The sequence below is a fragment of the Malaclemys terrapin genome, chromosome 7 (genome assembly GCF_027887155.1).
Source record: "Malaclemys terrapin pileata isolate rMalTer1 chromosome 7, rMalTer1.hap1, whole genome shotgun sequence".
NCBI classification, from domain to species: domain Eukaryota; kingdom Metazoa; phylum Chordata; order Testudines; family Emydidae; genus Malaclemys; species Malaclemys terrapin.
The window spans coordinates 13,188,538-13,213,172 of NC_071511.1; the positions used below are offsets into that span (position 1 = coordinate 13,188,538).

Below are 24,635 nucleotides of genomic sequence, written 5' to 3' on the forward strand. Positions count from 1 at the left end.
TAGCCATAGAAATTACACTTAGGGGTAGGTTATACTACCATAATGAATCTCCTAGTGTCCATTTATTTGTCTCCTGTAAAGCTCTTCATTTGCTCTTATAGGTCCAAATGCAAAGCCCATTGATGTTAACAGAGAGATTACCACTGACTTCGGTGGGGTTTGGATCAGGACTATACTAATCAGATTCCTTTAAAAAAGGTCTGCCTGCATTTCAGGCATTTCCGTACAGATTCTCCTATACGTAATAAAGTAAATGCTAAAGTTACTGTCCACCTAATAATTAAATGAAAAAACATTATTAGAAAAAATAGGCTTTTTCTCTATTGATATGAAAGACTTGTACATTTGAATTATACCAAAAAAAAGGCCAAGACAAGCTTATTTTTTGTGTTCAGTATCCAAAAGTGGTGCTATAGATCATCAAATAATGCTGAATGAGCTTGCAAAGGGGAATATAACGTATTACAAAATGACGGGAGTTGGGAAGTAACTTCCCTATGAACAGGTTATTCTATAATCACGCACCTCAAGGATTTTAGCACCTCCACCTGAAGCACCTGGTACTGGACAATCTCAGAAACAGGGTACTAGATTAGGGAGACCACTGGTCTCCCATGAGCATGCATGCAGATAGACGTTTTATTATAGTATTGCAATAAAAGGCCTGGCTCGTTTAATTTCAATTAGATTTTTTGTCAGAGTAAGGATTGCAAAGTTGGACCCATAATTTGCATCTAAATAAATCTGACAGTTAATATTTGTTTTTTGTTTTCTTTTGTTCAAGATCTTGGAAATTTTGAAACCAAAACAAGAAGCACCGTCTCAGTCAGAGAAGGACAAGGAGTGGTTTTGCTTTGTGGTCCTCCACCACACTATGGAGGTATTATATGACGTTCTGAATTGTGCAGTTGATGTTGATTTATACAGATACTGTCATGTCCAGCAAAAGGTAGCCAGCAGCTCACAATGTGATGGACAGTAGAACACTGTGAAATGGACTGAACAAATTGGTCATTTTTGTTTCAGAGCATTGCATTCCTAAAAAGAGAATGAAATGGCAAGTATATTTACTACTTTACTATAAAATCATCAGATATGAGTAAGTATTCTTCAGATTCAAACCACTAAAGCTGTGCTCTTAAATGCGTTTCTTACAATGTGTGGATTTTCAGCTTTAAGACCCCTAAATTGGACTTCTAGAGGCAATATAGTTAAGCAAGTGCAGAAGCGTTTGCAGGATTGTGGCCTAAATTTATATTTGGGTGAGTACTAGAACTGTGTAAACCTTCCTGTATTAACTAAGAACCACAGAAAATCTTCACTCCAATATCAAACTGTACTCAAACCTTTTAGAGTTTCAGAAAAATATGGACAACTTTTACCTCTATTATTTTTCATTTTCATGTTCTTCTACATTTCGAATTTCAGCCTGAATTACAAGTTCCAAAAACATCTGGAAAAGTGTTATCAATACAATGCAGTGTGTTAATCAAAAGAGTGATAAAAACTGTTTTCTTAACAGAGAGTAAGGTCTTCCAATAACAGTGGAGCAGAAATATACACAGTACACTTCAGAATAATCTGTGGTAGCATCTTAAGAAAGGGATTTGTCTAAAATGGTCAAAGTATATTATAAAGATTTCATTGTATTTCCAGATCCACCAGGAGCAAAAATTAATGGAAGCCCTGTTTCATGAGATTGTCAGTCCAATTTCAAAGATCAAAGAAATTCAGATAGATGATAGTTCTTTTTTATACGGTCATAAAAGAGCCCAATTTTTTCTTTATTATTATTCATATTGCAACCCCATGCAGAATCAAAGCTCCATTGTACTAGCCACTGTATACACATGATGTAAATATGATCCCTGTGCTAAAGAACCAAGTACATGTAGATCGGTTATTCATTACCTGGTAATGACTGTTTGGGTTAGAGCAAATATTCCCTCATCAGTATTCAACACCTCTTCATCAATAGAAAGAAAGTGGGAACTCTAAAAATAGGGATCAAATTAACGGATATACTACTCCATATCACTAATTTTGACCACATGCACTATGACACCTTGAGAGCCATGTGAAATATTTGTTGAGAAACTAAACACACTTTCTGAGACTGAAGAGCTTCTGTGCAAAACGCTTCGTCAGTGAGTATTTAGTTGAAGTTACGGATGGCAGTGCTTTCAGTTAAGTGTTTAGCGTTTCAAGCCGGGTTGTTTGGGTATCAACACACGAATGAAGTCGCACGACATTTCTTCAAGCTTCTTGATTGGCTGAGCTCTATTCTGTGTGCTTGAAAGGATCAACAGAAGCTATTTTCTCTTGTTTCCTCAAGCTTGTGTGAGAGGAAGCAAGAAGATATGCTGGAGTAGGAGCAGATATGAGGTTTACTAAAGCCACTAGCTTGGGATGCTTGGTCGCCAGCAATACTCTCCAAAAAGACAACCGTAGCTGGGGAACGGGGGAAGTCAGGAGAAGGATGGCCTACTAAGGTGCAAGAAAATAGGGTATTGTTGCACTGATATTTTGGTTTAAGTATGCGGGAGTGATGTACGGCACACTCCTATATAGTTTCCATTCAGTAATGCTAGAGTTTGTATTTCTCCTCTCCCCATCTCACCTTGTAATGCTAGAATTATTTCAGAGGGTAAAAGAGATGGGGAAAGTAGGAAAGTTGAAAATATTTTGTATCCCTCTATGAAGTGAATCCACAGGCAACACTACCTCACTTCATCCCATGTCAATTCCTCCATTTTCTATGTGTATTAACTGAATGGTAGCCTGCAGTAAGAACTCCATTATATATTAAAATCACTTTGTGTGGTATAAGAGGGTCTCCATTTGTCCTTGTAGTCCCCATTATTTTGGTTTCATAATTTATACATACAATCTGACATGGAAACTCACTTTATTCTCTGAAACATCTCTGATTCTCTACTGAGGCAAAACTCAGCTTACCTGTGTGTGTGTGTGTGATGCTGTGACTGTTTGTGTACAGTACATAACACACAGTAAAACTTTGACTAAACATCATAAAGAATGGGGGAGGAGTCTTCTGGGGAATTGCTTGAGAACATAAGAACATAAGAATGGCCATACTGGGTCAGACCAAAGGTCCATCCAGCCCGGTATCCTGTCTACCGACAGTGACCAACGCCAGGTGTCCCAGAGGGAATGAACCTAACAAGTAATGATCAAGTGATCTCTCTCCTGCCACCCATCTCCACCCTCTGACAAACAGTGGCTAGGGACACCATTCCTTACCCATCCTGACTAAAAGCCATTCATGGATTTAACCTCCATTAATTTATCTAGTTCTCTTTTAAACCTTGTTATAGTCCTAGCCTTCACAACCTCCTCAGGAAAGGAGTTCCATAGGTTGACTGTGCATTGTGTGAAGAAGAACTTCCTTTTATTTGTTTTAAACCTGCTGCCCATTAATTTCATTTGGTGGCCCTCATTCTTATATTATGGGAACAAGTAAATAACTTTTCCTTATTCACTTTCTCGACACCACTCATGATTTTACATAGCTGTATTATATCCTCCCTTAGTCTCATCTTTTCCAAGCTGAAAAGTTCTAGCCTCTTTAATGTCTCCTCATATGGACCTGTTCCAAACCCCTAATCATTTTAGTTGCCCTTCTCTGAATCTTTTCTAATGCCAGTATATCTTTTTTTAGATGAGGAGACCACATCTGTACGCAGTATTCAAGATGTGGGCATACCATGGATTTATATAAGGGCAATAAGTTATTCTCTGTCTTATTCTCTATCCCCTTTTTAATGATTCCTAACATCCTGTTTGTTTTTTTGACTGCCGCTGCACACTGCGTAGACGTCTTCAGAGAACTATCCACGATGATTCCAAGATCTCTTTCCTGATTAGTTGTAGCTAAATTAGCCCCCATCATATTGTATGTATAGTTGGGGTTATTTTTTCCAATGTACATTACTCTACATTTATCCACATTAAATTTCATTTGCCATTTTGTTGCCCTATCACTTAGTTCTGTGAGATCTTTTTGAAGTTCTTCATAGTCTGCTTTGGTCTTAACTATCTTGAGCAGTTTAGTATCATCTACAAACTTTGCCACCTCACTGTTTACCCCTGTCTCCAGATCATTTATGTATAAGTTGAATAGGATTGGTCCTATGACTGACCCTTGGGGAACGCCACTAGTTACCCCGTTCCATTCTGAAAATTTACCATTTATTCCTACCCTTTGTTCCCCATCTTTTAACCAGTTCTCAATCCATAAAAGGATCTTCCCTCTTATCCCATGACAACTCAATTTACGTAAGAGCCTTTGGTGAGGGACCTTGTCAAAGGCTTTCTGGAAATCTAAGTACACTATGTCCACTGGATCCCCCTTGTCCACATGTTTGTTGAACCCTTCAAAGAACTCTAATAGATTAGTAAGACATGATTTCCCTTTACAGAAACCATGTTGACTTTTGCCCAACAATTTATGTTCTTCTATGTGTCTGACAATTTTATTCTTTACTATTCTTTCAACTAATTTGCTCGGTACTGACATTAGATTTACCGGCATGTAATTGCTGGGATCAACTCTAGAACCCTTTTTAAATATTGGCATTGCATTAGCTATCTTCCAGTCATTGGGTACAGAAGCCAATTTAAAGGACAGGTTAGAAACCTTGATGAGAGGCTACATTAACAACTAGTTAACCCTTTAGGGCTCAGCCAAGTGCTAGTTCATCATTTAGCAGCAAGGCATTCCCAGGGAAATATCCATCCCTCTTCCATCCTCTAACTTCACCACCTCAACCAAGCTTCACAATCATCATAGTGTGAACACTATTAAATTGTTTGTTTAAAACGTATACTATGTGTATATCTATATAATATATAGTTTTTTGTTTGGTGATTTTTTTTCCCCTGGAACCTACCCCCCGCCCCTATTTACATTAATTCTTATGGGGAAATTGGAGTCGCTTAACATTGTTTCGCTTAAAGTCGCATTTTTCAGGAACATAACTACAACGTTAAGCAAGGAGTTACTGTATAGATTTTTTTTTCCTCATGGTATTTATGTCCCTAACAGAAATAAGTGATATGACTCTCAAGAGAACTGTTCTTTTGAGATTTTGCAGCTCAACCTTGCAAATCAGAAGGGGGTTTGAATAGTTTGCATGAGCAAACAAAAATTCTGGGTGTTATAAACCAGATCAGACCTTCAAACCTTTTGAGAACTACCCATGAGCAATCAAATGCTCATAACCCCATAGTTTTCTAATGTGCCCCAAACAGCTTCCTGTATTACCTCTTAAAGATCATAGAAAATTTCATTTAAAAACAATAACATGAAGAATTAAAAATAGCACAGTGGCCAAATCAGTTTTTCAAACTGAAAGCAGCAGCTACTCTTCGGTCATTCATTTTTTCTGTCTTCCAGGGGAGGTGGCCACACATACTTGGGAGCTTAAAATACTTTACTGTGTGCTAGCACTGGCTTCCTCTCTCTCTCTCTCTCTCTCTCTCTCTCTCAGCAATATTTTCGCAATTCTTGTTAAAGAAACAGAGTAATAAGACAAATTCTCAAGAGGAGAAGATAAATAGCGATCTGTAAAGGGAAAGCAGTGTATCAAAGGGGGAAAGAAGTCCATCAATCAGTTTAAGCCCAGAAAATCTTATAGAGAGATGAAATGTCAGTTCATGTAATGTTTACAGCACTATGAAAGAGGTATATAATCAGGGAGATTAAATGAAACCCAGTCCTTAAAGGCAGAGAAAGCTCCAAAGGGAGTCTCTGAGATGGATCAATGGGACAGATAGGACAATTAACCATCCTCAGACTAGTAGGCTCCTTTAGACTCAAAGTAAAAACATTATACTGACAAAGCCAGGGAGGATGTTCATAATGGAAACAAATAGTTAAAGGTGAGTTGATCCCAGATTAATTGAACTGACAGAAGGATAGTCATGAACAAACCTCTTCCATAGTGTTTTATTGGTTGGAAATGTGAGCTGCTGACGAAAGAGTATAAAAACAAAAACGTTATTTGGCATAACAAGCCTCCAGAGAATGGAAATTGAGTTCCTCTCCTGTGAGCCATTGACACTGTATCTGTTCCAAAATTATATGCCATGGAGATGAGGAATAAGGTGTGAGGTACAGTATAAATTGTATTCTATTCTAGGGCGCTAAGACAGTGAAAAATGTCTATTACTGTGGAAAAAGTATTTTGATTGAAGCTCTCTCCCCTGACATTGAGCACTTAAAACAGAAAGGCCTAGTGGCTGTATGCATGGTTCCCACTGAATTCAATGGAAGTTCTGTGTGAGTAAGGCAGGCAGGATTTGGCTCTTAAAAAGAGTTTGGAAACTAGTTAGCTATCAAATAGTTTGCTGTTTTCTTTCTTGGACAGTACACCGTGCCAGAGAAAAGTTGCAAATGTGTTGAATTTCCTTGTTTTATACAAAAAGGGTAACCTGGATTAGGAGGAGGAGGAGGATCGTTACAAGATGGACATTTTTGTATCGTTCATTAGAGAGAAAGAAAGAGAGAGAGGTCAAATTAAATTGATCTTTGTTTCTTTAAACAGAACTTTAGTTTCTACAGGCTGTACTCTCTTCATTTACTTCTGTCCATTTGTTGCAATCTAAGATTAGCCTCAGAACTAATGATGAGATTATTATTATATATTTGTATTACAGTAGTACCTAGAAGCCCTAGTCATGCACTAGGACTCCATTGTGCTAGGTGCTGTACAAACACAGAACAAGGGTCTCTGCCCCAAGATTGCCTAAATTTGCCACTGATGATCCTTTTTAGGCCTCACATTGTTCCCACAAATATTACAGTGAATAACATGCGGGCTTTACACAAAATCTCTGTTAATTTGCCACAACTCTCATTCCTGATATGGTTAGTTCACTCAAACACATTCATTATTAGATTTCAGCTAATAATTTTGTTTAATATTGTGAAATGAACAAATGAATCATGTAGCTGTGAAGGACCCTTGTAATAAAAATCACCACCACTTAACATAGACTGTTTGAATAGTATTATGGTATCAAGAGGCTTTGAAATCAAACTGTAATCTTATTCCTCACATTATTTGTAGATGATCAAGATAAAGAATACTTATGTTCTCTACTCCGTACTGTCAAACTCTAAGATGCATACTGTAGAGTGTGCAAGCTCCATGCAAGACATTCCATTGATGCCAATGGGATTTCCACATGCAAAGCATAAAATAAGGACCCACCATATTATTTATTATATTATTATTACTGGCAGCCGAATGTAATATGCATCCCTAGCATTCTACATATTATAGAGAAAAGACTGCCTTGAGGAATTCACAGTCTTGTTCAATGTGAGACAACGTACAAAATAATATGGGAACTTTCAAGCCCAAGACAGTGTAGAAGAACTGAAACTAAATATACACATAGGAAATGCTGATAGTGAATACTAAAGAAGATCTTTCTATACTATTTTAAGTACAGATAATCCTGAGAGCAGTTCTAGGAGATGGGATATCTCCACTAATTAAAAAAAAAAAAAAAATATTCATTAAAAAATTCTTTCCCATCTCCCCCACCCCACTGCTAGAAGATTGGAATGCAAAAGCAAGAGGAGGGGAATGCAGAATAAGGTTCCAGCCGGGATCTTAGGTCCTCATGTTCATTGGACCCAAAAATAAAAACATGAAATAATGGAGAGGGAAAAAATAATCAGACTCCTAGGGATGGATCCAGCCCCTGAGAGAAGAGACTATTTCTCCCACCTCTGACAGCGGTAGTGAAGTGGGGGTTGGGGAACAAAAGCTCCTCTTGGGCCTCACATCCCACCCCACTGCTAGAGCTGTGAAGGTTTACAGCAGCTGAGGATCTGCCCTTCTGTTTTATAAATGTTTTGAAACTAGCCTTACCACTAGACCAACATTTGCTATAAGAAAAAGAACAGCGCAATGGACGCTAGTTCATTGCCAATTCTAAATTTGCAGTACGGAGATAGCCAGAAAGGTGCTCTTCTTTTAATGCACTTTAAACGTTATTGAAAGCACAATTTTAAAATAAACTGATTTCCCCAAAGTGTAAATACTATCATGTATGAAGTAAAAAAAAAAAAAGTGTCAGTTATGCCTCTAAGACTATTCATCCCCTAACCCAAGATATAATGGTTATCTTCCATTTCCCCAGCAGTGCAAGGAGAAATTGGCACCATCTCAAAAAAAAAAAAAAAAGAGGTCAATTATATATTGGGTAGGAAGGTTGTCATGTAGAAAGGAGATAAAGATCTCCCGCAAGAAAGCAAGAGACCCTGAACACCTTGATGGAGTTTAAATAATTTGGCCAAAGTTTTCAGTAATAGCCTTATGGTATCTCAAATCGTGCACCTTAAAACTGCCAGTCACTAGCCATGCCTGAAATTTTCAGCCTTAATCTGTCCCTTTACTCACATTAATAGATAAAGACAGTAAGTTTTAGAGCAAAATGAATGTTACAATCAAGAATATCCTGACTCTTCAAGGCTTTTTGGTAGCTCTAGTCAAAAGAAGAAATTATAAGGAAAGGTTTTTTTCTGCCAACTTCAAAGTAAGCAAAATAATGCACAGCAGATTTCATCTAGGTTTAAAATAAATAACACGCCTTATAAATAACTCTTCTACCACAATACCAAAACCATCTTGCTCCTTTCTGCTTCTACTTCTATGTGGATTTATATACCCAGCCCCACGCCCCAAATAGAATCAGCTGCTTATTACTAATTATGCTCATCATCACTCTGCAAGACGCAGCTGCTAAACTACCTGGACTGGTTAACAAGGTTCAGGAGAGTTGATTGTCATGGGAGGTGTTTTAAATCTCTCTCCCTGCCGCGGTCTCTGGGAGAACTGTCAGCCACATCAGTTACTAACTCGTAATTCTGTGCAATTTTAAAAAGAAGAACAAAAGAAAAAAGAAAACAGCAAATCTGAGGATGTTGTCCCTCTCCCCTCCAGTTATATACAGGTTAAAAAAGAAGTTGTGACTTAAAAACTTCCATTGAATTCAGTGGAACCCTGCATACAGCCACTAGGCCTTTCTCTTTTAACAAGGTGTATTCATGAATGGATAATATGTAAGAGAAGTAAATAAAAAAGCTGTTAATTAATTCAAATGAATGCACCAGACAACAAGGATGTTAGTTTGTTGGAGCTGATCATTAAGGAAGTTGGATTCTTTTGTTGTTGAACTGGAACCAAAGACCCATTTTCACACTCCTTTACCTGTATGTGAAACCTGAGGCCCTGCTCCTTCAAACTATTACACAAGAGTTTAACTTTAAGCATCTGAGTAGTCCTATAGATCACAGAGGAACTACTCATAGGCTTACAGTTAAGCATATGCATAAGTATTTACAGGATTGGAATCTAATTCCCTGTATGTAAGTACATGTTTAGCTTTCCTACTATGATTTCAGTGGGACTACTCATAGGCATAGAGTTAAGCACATAAGTGTTTTCCATATTAGAACACTAGTGGAGGCAGACTTTGCTCCATGTGTATTTGGATATCAGGACTGACATCCACAAAAAGGCTTAGAAACCACTTGAGTAGGGTAACTAAACCCTGGGTCTCTCACCTCTTAGGTGAGTGCCTTAACCACCAGGCTAGAGATCATTCTCAGACACTCTCTTTCTGGCCCTATGACTATTTAGGTATTTAATCCAAAGTAGAAAGCTACAACAGGAGACAGCTCTCCATCAGAATATCCCACAGCCTGGTGGGCCAGGCACATTCCTGCAAGGTAGAATATCCCCTATTCCAATTCTTTCTCCTGCTCAGTCATAGGGAAGAATAGAACCCAACTCACTTACCGCCTAAATGAGTGCTCTAACCACTGTGCTATAAGGGAGAGGGCACCACTATCATTTGTGTTTCTTGCAAAATTGCTTCTGGCACCTGATTCTTGGTGAGGGTTCTCAGTTGTGGATCCCAAGGAGTGATAGGTCTCTAAATCCCAGAATGAGGCAGGGTTTACGACATACCCTTTTCATCAGCAACTACTATTGGCTTGCTTAAGCAGGGAGCCATCTAACATGATGGCTTTTGAAGATCCCATTCTTAGGCACCTTCTCTCCCCATACATTTTATAGTGACCCAGGCCACCTAACTCAGGCTTTGTTGAGGCCAATGATTTTCTAGGGACCAAAAAGTGAGCTGTTGTGATGCTCAGCATCTCAGTGCCTAAATCCCTTTGTGGATATGGGCTTAGGGCCTTTTTCCCTATGATGGGACCCCTGCACTGACATGGATCCCCTTTGAAGTGACTGGAGTCCTGTGAAGTTGAAAGGATCTGCCCACACAAAGTCAATTGCAGGATCCAGGCCATTGCCATTGGAAGGCTAGAATTATTTTCTAGTATTTGGTGCCCAAGCACATTGCTTTGGGCAAAGACCAACCAGCAGCAACTGCTTATAGGAGTTGTCATTCAGTGCTTATTATGTAGCGCTTGAATATAATCAAAATATTGTAATCAAACTGGAACAATTACACTTTGCAAGCTTGTCTGAGAGGCTGACACCTCAGTGTTCATTAAAAATGTGAGGAGAAAATGACATGAATATATTCCCATTTTGCTGTGGATTTTTTGCTAAGCAAATCCTAAAAGTGTCACACTTCTCTGAATTTGATTTTCAATCATTATTTGCAGGCACACATAGCCAGGGGATACTCTCCAGGTGTAAAATTGCCATAAGGTTAGCAGAATATTTTTTATGACCTAAGGGTAAATCACACTCTGTTCCTACAGTATCCTGGGAATGAATCCAGCTGGTATTGTAGATGATTTTGCTTCAAAAATTTGCAGAAAACCCCATAAATGTGGTTGGGACCAAGGTTCTGCTTGCCTGACACATGTGTGATGTGCCATTGAGCAGGATTTGCTCGTATTTAGCCCCATCCAGCAATATATTACACACGGGGTCTCTGATGGAGCCTATGCATAGCCCCATTAACTTCAGTGTAATCGGCTATGCTAGGATTTGGGCCAAAATGGAAAGAATATCATCTGCTAATAACAGAACTCCTCATTCTTTTCAAGATCTAAAGCATATTTTGGAGGGTGTGTTTTTCTTTTCAGAACAACACAAGATCTTTCTAAAGATATTTTATTAGTTTAAAATATGAACGAATGATGTAACTTTGCCTAGTTTTTAATCCATTGTGGGTTAGATGTGGATCTATCTATCTATCTATCTATCTATCTATCTAATCTTTTATGTGGCCCTACCACATCTAGAAAAGACTAGGTAATTTTATGACTACTTATAATATTTCTTGAAATAAATCTCATATTTCAGGGAATAAGCTTATCGCCTGCAAGCGATTCTAAAAGGGCTACAATTCCCCTGACCCACCGTGTGCGAGACTGCATATTTTGCTAAATGCATTCATATTTCTAAAGCGTGAGACATTGTCTACTGTTGAAGAGAACAACTGAGTAAATTGACTAATAGTGAGATCAGGTCTGGAAAATACTCTACTCCCTAACTTCAGAAATTTTGTTTTATTTTTAATTTCATATAGAAGTAGTTACCCCAAAGGGAAAATCTCAAAGGTAGTGTTCTCTGAACAGAAAAAAAAAAAAACACCCCCAAATCCTCATCACTGCTGATGGGTAAAATGTGTATCCCGACTTGCAACACTGTAGTCCTTACACAACAGTCTCCAGAATTCAATAATTCTTCTGAGACTGTCACAGGTATGTTGATAGCAAGAGGTGTGATTCAAATAACTGCATTTTTTCACAGAGATCCTGTAGATAAATGAAGAACAACATTAAAAAAAAAAAGATAATTGTGCCTTTATTTGACCTTCAGTGAATCAGCCTGCATATTTGCAACTTCCAAGCATTTTAATTTCAGTAGGCATCATTAGCCAGAGGATATACTGTCAACTACTTTCTCTGTTCTTTTACTGGATTTTCACACCACTCCTATCTACTTGTCCAATATTATCTTACCAGACTCTTTGCTCAGTTACTGATAGTAATAAAAATGAAGGAAATCCTACAAGTGACAGACATCGTCTCTGCACACCTTCCTTTCAGTAATACACTAGTTTAATGACTCTGCCTTGAATTTGTTTTACCCAAAATAGAATGACAGGCGTGTACATTGTCTAAGTAGTTGTGCCTTAACTTTTACAGAGATAATAGCCCAGAAAATGTAGTGCTGCATTATAAAAGAAGCCTGGAAGTCTAGTGTTATGCCATACAGGAGAACTCTAGAATTTGGTATCTTGCTCTCCAGGGATTTGATCCCATTGAACTCAGTCAAAACTAAGGCTTCCTTTGACCTCAGTGGGAGTTGAATTGGCTGCTAGGCAAGTATGACCTGTGAGGAAGGATGAAAGGAGGGGGTGGTGGTGAACCTCCAGGTAGAAGACTGGGAGCTCTAATACTCTTTCTACTGGGAGAAATATAGATTCAGATATGAAGGAGAAGGGCTTGCACTTGTTCCCAACTAAGTTAATGGGAAAACTCCCATTGACATTGATAAGCCCAAATACAATAATGTGATAGGAATGTGGGGAGATGCCTAACAAAGTGTGTGGTAGCTGAGGCTGACTGGAGACTACTGAGAAGGAGAGAAAGAGAAAGCTGACCCTTCTTTGCTGATTCATTAGGCTCTGAGATCAGCCTTATGGAAAAGCTCTATATAGCATAAAGCCAGTAGGATTTGACAGACATTTAATAGGATTCTGTAGAATTTTTCTTAAATTACACAGCATTTAGTAGGGAGTATGATCCTTTCTATAGTTTTTTTTTTTTAATACCACACTATTGATTTCGATAGCAGGAACATCATTTTCTATTATATTCTATGGAATGGCTTATAACCTCTGAACAGGCATTGGTTTTGTATTTTATTAGAGAGAACAGTGTCACTCAATTACAGACCTCAAAGTCGCAGTACTCCACCAAAAAAACTTCAAAAACAGACTCCAACAAGAAACTGGAGAATTGGAATTAATTTGCAAACTGGACACCATTAAATTAGGCTTGAATAAAGACTGGGAGTGCATGGGTCATTACACAAAGTAAAAACTATTTCCCCATGCTAATTTCTCCCCCACACACACACTGTTACTCACACCTTCTTGTCAACTTTTGGAAATGGGCCATCCTGATTATCACTACAAAAGTTTGTTTTCCTCCTGCTGATAATAGCCCACCTTAATTGAATAGTCTCGTTATAGTTGGTATGGCAACACCCATTTTTTCATGTTCTCTGTATATATATATCTTCCTACTGTATTTTCCACTGCATGCATCTGATGAAGTAGGTTTTAACCCATGCAAGCGTATGCTCAAATAAATTTGTTAGTCTCTAAGGTACCACAAGTACTCCTCGCTCTTTTCACAATACTCTGTGCAACACGGTAGTCTCTGGCACCACACTGGGGCATTGGTTTAGTATTGCACTAGAAGAGAGAACCTCTGAATCTGCTGAACTACCTACACCACTTTCTAGAGTACCCTGGGTTTATCCTGAGATGTGAAGTGGTCTATAAATCCAGTGCAAACCAGGGCTGACTCTCAAAGGTGCAACTCTATAAAAAAAAGTTTAAGTGGGGGGAGAACAAAAGTTAAAATGCTTAAGTCCTGCAGCTGAAGTGAAGGGGATATGAACTGAATAGTAGAAAGATGTTGGAGGTGTTATTCGTCCTTCTCACCCTTCCCCCACAGGATGCACACTACACTTGTGAAATCTGACGAAATCACGGTCTCAGCTGACTGCTTGCAATAAACATCGTTTCACATGAGTGACAAATCGACCTAAAATTTGGCTCTTTTCACTTAGGGCATTGACTGTTTAATTCAGATAGAACAAAATTAAAGTCTTATGAGCCAGATATTTAACTGTTTATGTATACAATTACTAATTTTCACAAACAGATACCTACAGGAGAGCAGAGCTATTAGTTGACTTTTTTGTTTGTTTGTTTTGAGTCACTGGCAATTCCAAAAAATCAGTGGAAAAATTTCATTTTGGGTCAATTTGATAACACATTTTTTTTTAAATTTCAATGAAATGAAATGAAAAAAGGCATGGGTAGAATGAAGCATTTCATTCAACCTGCAACATTACATTTCAATTTTGATTTTGATTTTTATTTGGGCATTTTTAATTTTTGTAATAAAGGCAATTTCAAAACAAAGTCATTTTGAACCAAAAAAAACCCCAAACATTTCATTTCAAGAAAGCTCTTTGTCTTTTTGGATTATTTTTAACACAAAGAATATGAAAAAACAACTTGAATTTTCAAAAAATTTGATGTTGCAAAATCTGCATTTTTCACCAAAAAAGGTTTTGGCTCAGAAATTTTGCCCAGCTTTACATGTTAGTTCAAACTAGAGTTTGCATCAGAGGAATTCCATGCACCAGCTGGTCATGCACACATCTGAAAATCTGTCCCTATATATCTTTTTTAAGTATGACATTATTTTATGAATTGCCACCTATTCTAGGTTTATTGTATATCCAAATAGTGAAGTGTAATGTCTAGCAGTAAAACAGGCTTTAGCTACTTAGGGAAAGTGTCCTTGATCGGTCCCCAGATATGTGTCGTTTCTAATTATACTCATATAATGTTGTAGGGTGAGAATGTAAAACTCCAACAAACTACTGAAGTTTACAGACTTATTATCACACCGTACTGATGCCATAACTGAAAAACATAAATTATGTTTTCAAAAAGGGGCTTGATGATTGGGGGTGGGGGGGATATGTAAAAATGAAGCTGTTGGCAGAATGTTGTTAGCTCATGAATTATACATTTAAGAAAAGCTCAGCTTTGGATTTTGAAACTTCTAATTTACTGTGTTTTATTAAAAATAGAATTTCAGTACTACTCCTGCCACTTTTGGAACATGATAGAAAGAACGCTGCAGTCAGCTGTCAAACTCCAGGCAGTAGAAAGGAGCAGCTGTGGCAGAGGCAGACAGAAAACTTAGAAACAGAGGGGAAACAAGAGGAAAGGGGGTGAAAGAAAAGGGTTAGAAGAGAGAAAGGCAAGGAATTCAGTGCTGCATGGAGACCACAGCGAAGTGAGACATAGAAGTCAGTTATATAGGGGTGAGAGCTACAAGACACCAAGAGGTAGATGGTAGCAAAATGCATGCACGTCGTCCTATTCTTAAAATAAATTATAGAAAAAATAGACAACTCAAGTATGTCCATATGAGGCCCTCATTTCCTCCCTTCTTGGGAATCTGGTGATATACCCTTAAATCACCCTTCTCCCCCCTGCCTCATGTTGCTTAAAACAGAAGAGAAGGGGCCAATAGAATATTGGGATGAACATGGAACTTGCTGGTCAGTATTCAGTATGCTCCTCCGTTTGGGTAGTCAGTAATCTGCAAAATAGAGTCAGTTAGCTCACAGTGTACCTGTGATAATTATAGCAAAACTCATGATTTTCCATTACTGACCCAAAGGAAAGAGTTTTTAGATGCAGTAATATTAAGGACAATCACTTATATGAGCTGCCCTTCAAAGGTGACATAAATGCACACGTTAGGTCTTGTTTGATTCCATCAGTAAAGAGCAGCACTACACAAACAAGCAGTAGTTATACAATACCTGGTGTTGGTGTGACACCTCTCCCTATTTCTGTCTCTTTCTTTTTCCCTGGCAGAGGGGCTGGCACAGGGCACAAACCCCACCTCTTTCCCTGGAGGGGACAAAGGAGAAGTTGACAAAACTACGTTCCTCTTCCTTTGCTTCATGGATGCCAGGGAAAGCCGCAGGCTTCTTTTTGTTCTCCTTTCTCTTTGTAGGAGATTTCTGAACTTTAAGTTGCCCAACACAGTGATCATCACTTTGAGTGTTATCCCTATTCTAAAACCTAACACCAGCCAAAATTACCAGAACACCAGTCTGTGCAGACAGTGTGTTAGCACAGCTGAACCCATCAGCAGCACCCAGGTATTTTTCTTAAATCCAAATGTCAGCAACAGTATGGAGAGAAGTTCATGGTCTCTGTCCTTATGGTGAAAGCCCTTGATGAGATTTGCCATAACTACTTGAGAAATCACCTCTCCCTCCATAATTGTGACCTCCCACAACATATACGTACCACCAGTAGAATAAAACTGTCAAGAATAAAACTGTGGAAGATACGTAAATTTCACAAGATCTGAATCTATGAAACTCTCTCCTAGAGCAGATGAGAAGTGCCATGGAACTAACTACCTTCCGAACTAGAAAACAAAACTCACACTAACTTACACTCCCAAATATAAATAAGCCATCCTACAAAAACTTATGTTAATAACAGACCATTTCTCCTACAGGGTGGAAAGAAACAGAAAGCGGAATTGTTGTTTCTTTTCTCAAATATCTGAAAAGCTTTCAGACACTGTGGTAATGGGGCTACAAATACCTAGAAATAGCTTACAAATGTCTCAATGAAGAGATGGGATTCAAATAGCCTACAAATATCTAGATGGATAGATGGGATAGAAACAAGCTTTTTCTACACACATAAACATACTAAGCTTCCAGAATAAATATAAGGATATGCGGGAGCCAAAATGCCATGCAAAGAGCAATAGAAGTGCCAGATATTTAGAAGAACAGTATTATAAATGGAAATTACTTCCTAAAACAGCTTTTTCATGGCATTTCAGCACTTTTGTTTCTTCTTGTTGTTGAAGCCAAGAAATAGATTGGCATTAGAAAATGAAAGTGAATGGTGCACTTAAGTTATCCAAAAGTCGGTGAATTTTTGAAAAGGTTTGATTTATGTTTTAGGGCAAACAAATGCTTATTTTATCTGAGTTCATCCCAAATTTCTCCTGTAAAGATGACTGGATATTTGAAACTGGCTACATTTGGGTTAGACTCTAACATGGAATAGAGTACATTGGAAAGGATGCGTGATGAATATTTGATGTTTTCCAGACCTTTCCTATGCTTGGATCTTCAATGATAACCCCTTGTATGTTCAGGAGGATAGTCGTCGATTTGTCTCCCAAGAGACAGGAAATCTATACATCGCCAAAGTAGAGCTATCTGATGTGGGCAATTATACCTGTATTGTAACTAATGCCAAATCAGAACAAAGTGTTCGGGGCCCACCCACTCCACTCATCCTCCGTAGTGATGGTAAGTTCTTTTAATGTGACTATCTAGAAAAAAATACAAAACGTATTAAAATCATTTATTTGACTTTGATGTTAGCTATTCATTTTGAGGCAATAACAAATCCCTGTAGACAAACATGCAGATTCATACTTCTTATTTGGGTCCTGATCCAAAGATTCCCTTTTACCTTTAGTGGACTTTGGATCAGGCCTTCGTTGGTAAAATGAAGAAAGAGGTTCAGTTTAGGGTTAATTAATAAACACATCTACAGCAAGACAAAACAATGCAACTGAAAGAAAGCAAAAGAATGCCAGTTCCCTATTCTAATTTTATTCTTCCCAGGAAGGCTTATGTTTTTATTTGAATTTGACAAAGCTTTCTAAACTTAAATTCAAATTATTGCTCAAATATAAAATCCAGAGGTAACTCAAAACTAAGTGAGTCATTGGAGTGAGAAAAAACAAACACCTTTTAGGCAGCTCTCTAAATAAATGTTCACAATGGGGAATATATAGCTGGGAAATCTGTTAGCAAAGTTTTTTGATGGGATTGTTTACCTAAATTGTAATCCCTCATACTGCTTTCAAAGTACTCTGATAAACTAACAAAATACAGCAGAAGGTTATGTTCCTAGAATAAATAAAAGGCAAACACTCATTATAGGGCAATATTTCTTCCATGAAGTTCTGATGGTATTTTAATTCAGAAGATACTTTTTTGTGTTGTTTGCGTAAATACCACAGCCCCCAAACAAATGTATAGCTTCATAGTTCATAAGTTAGTTATTTTATATAAAACCTAGGAACAAACACCCTATGTTTTGCTCCTATTCTTCTTTGCCCCTTTCTACCAACACGCTCCTTTTATCCTACCCTCCTTACTCCATCCATATTTTTTCCATATCTCTTCTGCTCCTTATCGTCTTCCCTCTTTCTTTACATTAGGGAGAGTAGGGGCCTGATTCAGAGCCTACTGAAATTCATGGGAGTATTTCAATTAACATCAATGGGGTTTGGATCATACCCCAGGCCAGTGATCTCTGAAGCACTGTGCAACAGTGAAGAACCATACACATAATGTTAATGAAATGCTTGTTAAACATAAAAAAAAAGCATTGGTTTATATCCAGTATGGGATATGGGTGAAGACATTGGATCGATGGAAATAACTGAACCGATTGGTTAATCCTAGTGCAGTGTACCCTATCCCTGTATAGTTAGGAAGTTCAAGTTTAAGCATATTGGCTAAAAATATAAGCCTACAATCACTGCAATGCTAAACACCTCCAAACTCATCCTATTCACAGTAAGCACTGCAGATGCTAAACCCTTAGTCAGATTTTCCAAAGTGCTCAGTACAGAAAATTGGGACCAGATTTTCCAAAACCTTCAGATCCTGTTTAGGTACCTAAATGAAATAGTCAGATTTTCAAAAGTGCTCAGTACCCAGCTGTTTTCATTGTTTTCATCTTCACCCACATCTCATACTGAACATTAACCATCTCGCTTTTGATATTTGACAGCATTGTGGTTAACACTGTGTGCATTAGTAGTCATTGTTCTGAATGGGAGCTTCTGGGTGCTGAGGTTTTTTCAAATATCTTGACGCACAAGTGAAATTTACCCAGGGCAAAACCTATACACAACTTAAGATCCACATAGACTCAAATAATTCCTGGGCCTCATGGTGGATGCTTGCATAGGGGTAAAATTCACCCAGAACCCCATTCCTACTCCCTCTGAAATAATTTAAAAAATGCTGATTGATTCCCATGGGAACAGGATGAGACTCTAATTTTAGAAATAACCACATCCTTTCTTTTACACTGAAATCCTGTTGTACTAGACAGGTCTGACACACAACTGGAGTGCTAGCTGTTTTGATGTTCAACAGGTGTGATGGGAGAGTATGAACCAAAGATTGAAGTACGCTTTCCAGAAACAACATACGCAGCGAAGGGTTCATCTGTTAAACTGGAATGCTTTGCCCTTGGAAAGTAAGGAGTTTTGTTTTTGTTTTAATGTTTGCTATTCAACAGTGATAGTCACAGTGAATTGTGAATATCTTTAGAATCTTTAGGGTCAAGTGGAGAATTTTTGATTGGTTGTCATTCAAATGTCAAAAATACCTAGATAGGTAATTTAAAAAAACAAACCTTATTTTGATTTATTATTGTTTCTGTGTTAAATATTCACAATGATGCAAACCAGCAAACAAACAAAAATCTGAAGCTGACTTAGTGGCCGGTTTGTTACAAACTCAGAACTAAGACTGCATTCACTGAAAGGTTCACCAAGCTGTCTAAACCTTGGAAGAAAACACAAGCCTTAGTTTAGAACAATTGTGGGCTGATTTGCAGTTTCGCATCAAGATCATGTAAAATACTATGTGAAACCAAATTTTGTGTTCAAATTCACATCTCAGAAAAAAACTTGGGATGAACCCATATGGATTGAACCTGAACGTATGCTAAGGAACCTTCCAAAATGGAGCCACTGACCTTTGCGCAGTTCACTTTATAACTACTGTTGAGAGGTGCTGATTATCTCTTGAGAGGTGCTAAGGATCAAATCTCACATTATAGTCCATCGGCGTTACAGGTACTCAGCACCCATCAGGATTGGACCATATCCTCTAGGCATAGTATTTATAGGAAACTATTGTGCTTGTTCAAAGGAGTAGTTGAAGTAGCTTGACTTTCTACTTCATACTTCACAACATGTTGTGCAGTAAGACACTCAATCAGCAATAGAGTGAGCTAGATCCTCATCTGGTGTAATTCAATGTATCGTCAATGGAGATGTCCTGATTTACACCCGCTGAGGATCTGGCCAGTTTCTAAGGTATCTTGTTGCATGATTAATTGGCATTTTCAAATAAAAAGCATGTTCCTGTTTTGAATATTAAAAACAATTAACTGACATTTGTAAAGGATAATTAGAGATAAACTGCTTAGAGATGGAGAAGGTGTTATGTCCCCTTCTCAGAGTACTTCAGATATTATTGGGAGTACAGTTCTTCTGAGAGATGATTGGCCCTTTTAGCTACAACACAGGTCTTTCTAAGAACAGTGTTTATTAAATGGCATTGAATTGACTGTATCTGCTATGACAAAGACATTTTGGGGGGAGAAAACATGTAATGGGAATTTGCTATACATGGTAGTGAATCTCTTCTTAGATTGGCCACCAATACTCACCCCACCATAATGATATGCTTTCATCAAACACAAGTTATTCAGCTCAATATAGGGATAACAGGATGAAATTCTATGGCCTGTGTTATACAGGAGGGCAGACTGGATGATCTAAAGGTCCTGTCTGGCCTTAAAATCTATGAACTGCAGGAAACTGCAATTGATTTGTTTTCCTAATCTTAATCTCCATTAATCTCCATGTCCAAGGAAGACAAACATCCCAGTCGAGCATTCAAGATCTCTTCCAACATGTCCTGTAAGGATCTGTGTATCAAACAACAGTCAGTTAACTCAATAAATGTAAAGTGAGTTAAGAAGACCAGTATGTTCCCTGAGTATATATTTTCTCTAGAAAAGCCAAAATAACCTCAGATTGTTGACTTCTATTTAGTTTTAGTTGACTTTGACAATCTGTTTTAAGATGCTGAGTTTTTAAATATTTAGAGCTTTTCCGAAGGTTAAAAGCCTGAGTTGTAGAGAAGACAAATTAATCAAATGTTCCTGCGGAAACCACTTTGAGAAGAAGAAAAATAAAATAAATTAACAAACAAACAAATGAATAGGAAGAAAAAAAATCTCTAATTTTTATGACACTTTCTCCCAGACTAGTCTTCTACATGTAACAAATGTGATTCCCCCTCTGAAATACTGTGATTTTGCTTTATATACTTACAGTTATACACATTTAAAGCCTTGATTTAAGAAAGAGTGGGTGAGTCAGTGTTGGCTTTAGATTTCAAAGGTTTAAGTATGAGTCTTATCAGATGTATGGTGAACATATGACAGAAAGAGATACTGGCTACATGGAGACATCTCAAAAGGCATGTAAGTTACACATTAAAAAAGAATGTTGCCATATTATTTCAGGAAGCCCAAGAAGGGCATAATAACGTGGTGCATGTGGCTTGTTCACATTTTGGGCATTCTGTAAAAAAAGTGAACGTGATCTGACTATCCAAAAGGAGGTGTGGCTAAGGCCAAATCCATTAAACAGTATGGTACTCTCTGAGTTATGTTTAAAACAGGGAGCAAGTTAGAGTTGTTCAAAGCAGCTTCTGCTACTCCACACATTTAATCACAGCTGATATTGGTGCTGGTATGGTATCTTTGGGGTACATTCAGTAAGTACCAGTGACTACTGAAGAATAATAAATAAATAAATACATATGGATGTCATTGATACCATATTGACAATATGAACTTAGTGGAACAAGTGTGTAATGGATGGGTGCTGTTTGGTGTTCAAATCTGTGTAATGGAGTTTTAGGAGAATTTTTCCACTATAGATTTGCTATAGTACAGATATACTCTCTCTTCCTTTATGCAGTCCTTGATATTTTTAAAACGAATTCAGCCGTGCACCACATTTGTACCAGCATGTGAATATGTGAAAAGACACCATTCCAGACTTGACAGGCATGTATAAGTACAGCAGGGAAAAAAAGTATAGTATGTGCATCATTCTTAAGCAGGTTACATAGGGCCATATTATTAAAGGAAGTTAGGTGCCTAAATATGCAAATATGTGCCCAATGGAATTTTCAAAAGCATCGGGGTTCCTAACTCCCACTGATTTCAACTGAAGTTAGTCACCTATGTAGAGATGGGCAACATTTTTTGACTAAATTTTCCTCTTTTCTTGACAAAAATTTCAGATTTAGCTCAACCAAACATTTAATGAATTTGTGTCAAATTTGTTGAATTGGTAACCTGTTCACCCACCAAAATAAATAAATAAACAAACAAATAAACAATTCTAAAAAAAAGTAAAATGTGCTATTTCAAATTTTATAAAGAAAATGTTTTGTCTTTTCTATTCAAAATGACTTCATTTCAAAATTTTCTTTCCTTTTATTTAAAAATATATTCATTTTAAAACCTCAAAGTCAAAATAAAGCATTTCATTTCAGGTCTAATAAAATATTTAGTTCACTCCAAAATGATTTTTTTTTCAACTTATTTGTTTGCCAATAATTTCAAAAAAATGTTTATTACAGGTCAACCTGAAACATTTTTTTTTCTGGAACTGTTAGCAAACCGAACAATCACTTAGCACACCTCTAAGCCTAGGTGCTTTTGAAAATCCCACAAGGTGTGTATAGGAGCCTAAATACTTAAAAAAAATATCTAGTGCTTAGTATTGTCTATACATATCAGCTCAACGTTTTTTTAAATACACCTCTTATATAGCTCAGATGTTATGAGGTATTGTCTCTCTTGGGCTTCAGAACTGCATTCCCATTATTCACTCATATATATTCATACTGTTAGTCCACTTGGGTTGGCCAGTGCCATCAGCTGTCAATGTCTTTGTGCTCTGTATTACAGAGATCTTTCACACCTAAGCTGGTTATAGACAACCTGCTGTGCTCTTGCGCTCCAAAAGCCTTAAATGAAAGTACTTTCACGGTGTTTAGAGAAACACTACCTTTTCCTTTTCTGGAATATAAAACCACACCAATGACTACTGCTCACAAAACACATTGGTGCTCTAAGATATGAGAGCATGAGATCAGAGTTAAGATTGAACTGTAAACATTGTTCGTATTTTCTGATTCCTGAGTCTTTTGTTCTTAGCCATCCCATTGTATTAACACCAGTTTGATGGATTCTAAATCACAATAAGAATGAAGATGTTGACTTATTGGCAATTCTATGATTAGACTTCTCTTGCCAAATGCTTCTTTTTGCTTATATGCAGTGATCTAACATTTCTTTCTAAAAGAATATTGACTTTTTATATATATCTTTTCCTCACTACAATATTTCCTACACCCTGGACATAGCATGTAAACTAGTATAACAATGATTGGGACCTCAGGTAATTCTGAAGCTTCTCAATGAAGAATTAATAATTTTACCTTTTCTGCAATATTTATGGCATAGTGCTGCAAATAATAGTAAAGAACAAGCATTTCCAATCCCAAAAATGCTAATAAATATCACATTAACTTCTAATTTCATTTTTTTCTTTGTAGCTTTTCAATACTAGCACTGTAGCTGTTAAGAAATAGCCCAAAAAATGGTGTTAGATAAAGACCTTAGCCTTTATGCTATGGCCTTTTATTTGTGTGGTAACACTTTGGGTCACTGTAAATAATAAGTAATCATTATATGTTACTACAGATGGCAAAATGAATATAAGTATAAATATATCAAAAGGAGATTATAGCTGAAATGTTCACCCTTAACTCTAGTGGGTGCCACATATACAATAATTGAGAGTGAGAAAACAATACCATGTAGAAAATTTCAGTTACCGAAATCTGCCAGAAACGAATAGAGATAAAATTCATCCAGTGATTTTAAAAACTAAAGGACTTGTGGGGAAGCCTGGGGGTAGGGGTGGGGATCGTTAGAATTATTCTGCCTCCAGAGGTAAAGTCTTTTGTTGAACAGCTGCAATGTCAGGCAAGAAACAGAAGAAAAAGTTCAGGTAATAAGTACAGCTGCATAATAAAATGTCAGTGCTAGAAAGAATAATTTACCATTAATTGTAATTAATGGACTTAATATTTCATGACTTCAAAATCCATTAGTCTTGATTTGGTTTTATTTGCCTTAGTAACGGTGATTCAAAAAAAATGTCATGATAGTTTAGATCAAGATAATTAAGGTGGTATTCTATTTATTATTATATATACAAGGAATGATAATACATTAAGAAGTGGGATAGCGATGGATTGGTGTTAGGTTGATGTAAATGCAAGGTACGTCCGATGATGTCCGTGGACTTACTCTTCGTGTAAACTAGTGTAACTGTAGACTGAAACTGTCTCGATTATTATTATTTATTACAGCATGGTTAAAAACATTAGGTAACAGTGGGAATTTGAAATGATAAAAGACCTAGAAAGAGGTTTTATTTTATAAAAAAATGTTTGTCTATCTCTAGTTATCAGTGAAAATAGACGTTGTGTTGACTATCTTTTGGTTGGATGGTTCTGGAAAGTTGAAGATCAAAGGATAAATTTAGCTTCTTCTGTCTCTTACATTATTTGACTAATCATTGGCACTGGAACTTGCCCCTCCCCCAATTTGTCCCCTGCAGATTTTTTTTCCATCCAGCAGAATAATAGATTCTGCCGGGGATGTGCTGCAATTATACCTTTCACCCAGCAGGGGCTGCTGTGTTGTCAGAAGAGAGGGCAGCTGGCTTACTACCAGAGCAGCCACCTTCAGAGAGAGAGGGGGTACTTTGGCCTCACCCCTCCCCCTCCAACTTCTTCAAAGGTTCCTGTGTCTTGGAGTCTAATAGATATAACCAATAGTGAAGTACCTGACTGAACAAAGATCAATTAGTATACTGGGGGGAAAAATCC

The 24,635-nt window shown here is 37.4% G+C and overlaps 1 protein-coding gene across 1 annotated transcript in view; it reads left to right on the forward strand.

Moving 5' to 3' along the window:
• The window catches only part of CNTN6 (contactin 6), a 221,956-nt gene that overhangs the window by 119,176 nt on the left and 78,145 nt on the right, over nt 1–24,635 (forward strand). The window contains exons 5-7 of the mRNA XM_054033268.1: nt 785–880; nt 16,935–17,138; nt 19,011–19,113. Coding sequence (XP_053889243.1) covers nt 785–880; nt 16,935–17,138; nt 19,011–19,113 — 403 coding nt within the window. The remainder of the gene's footprint in view (nt 1–784; nt 881–16,934; nt 17,139–19,010; nt 19,114–24,635) is intronic.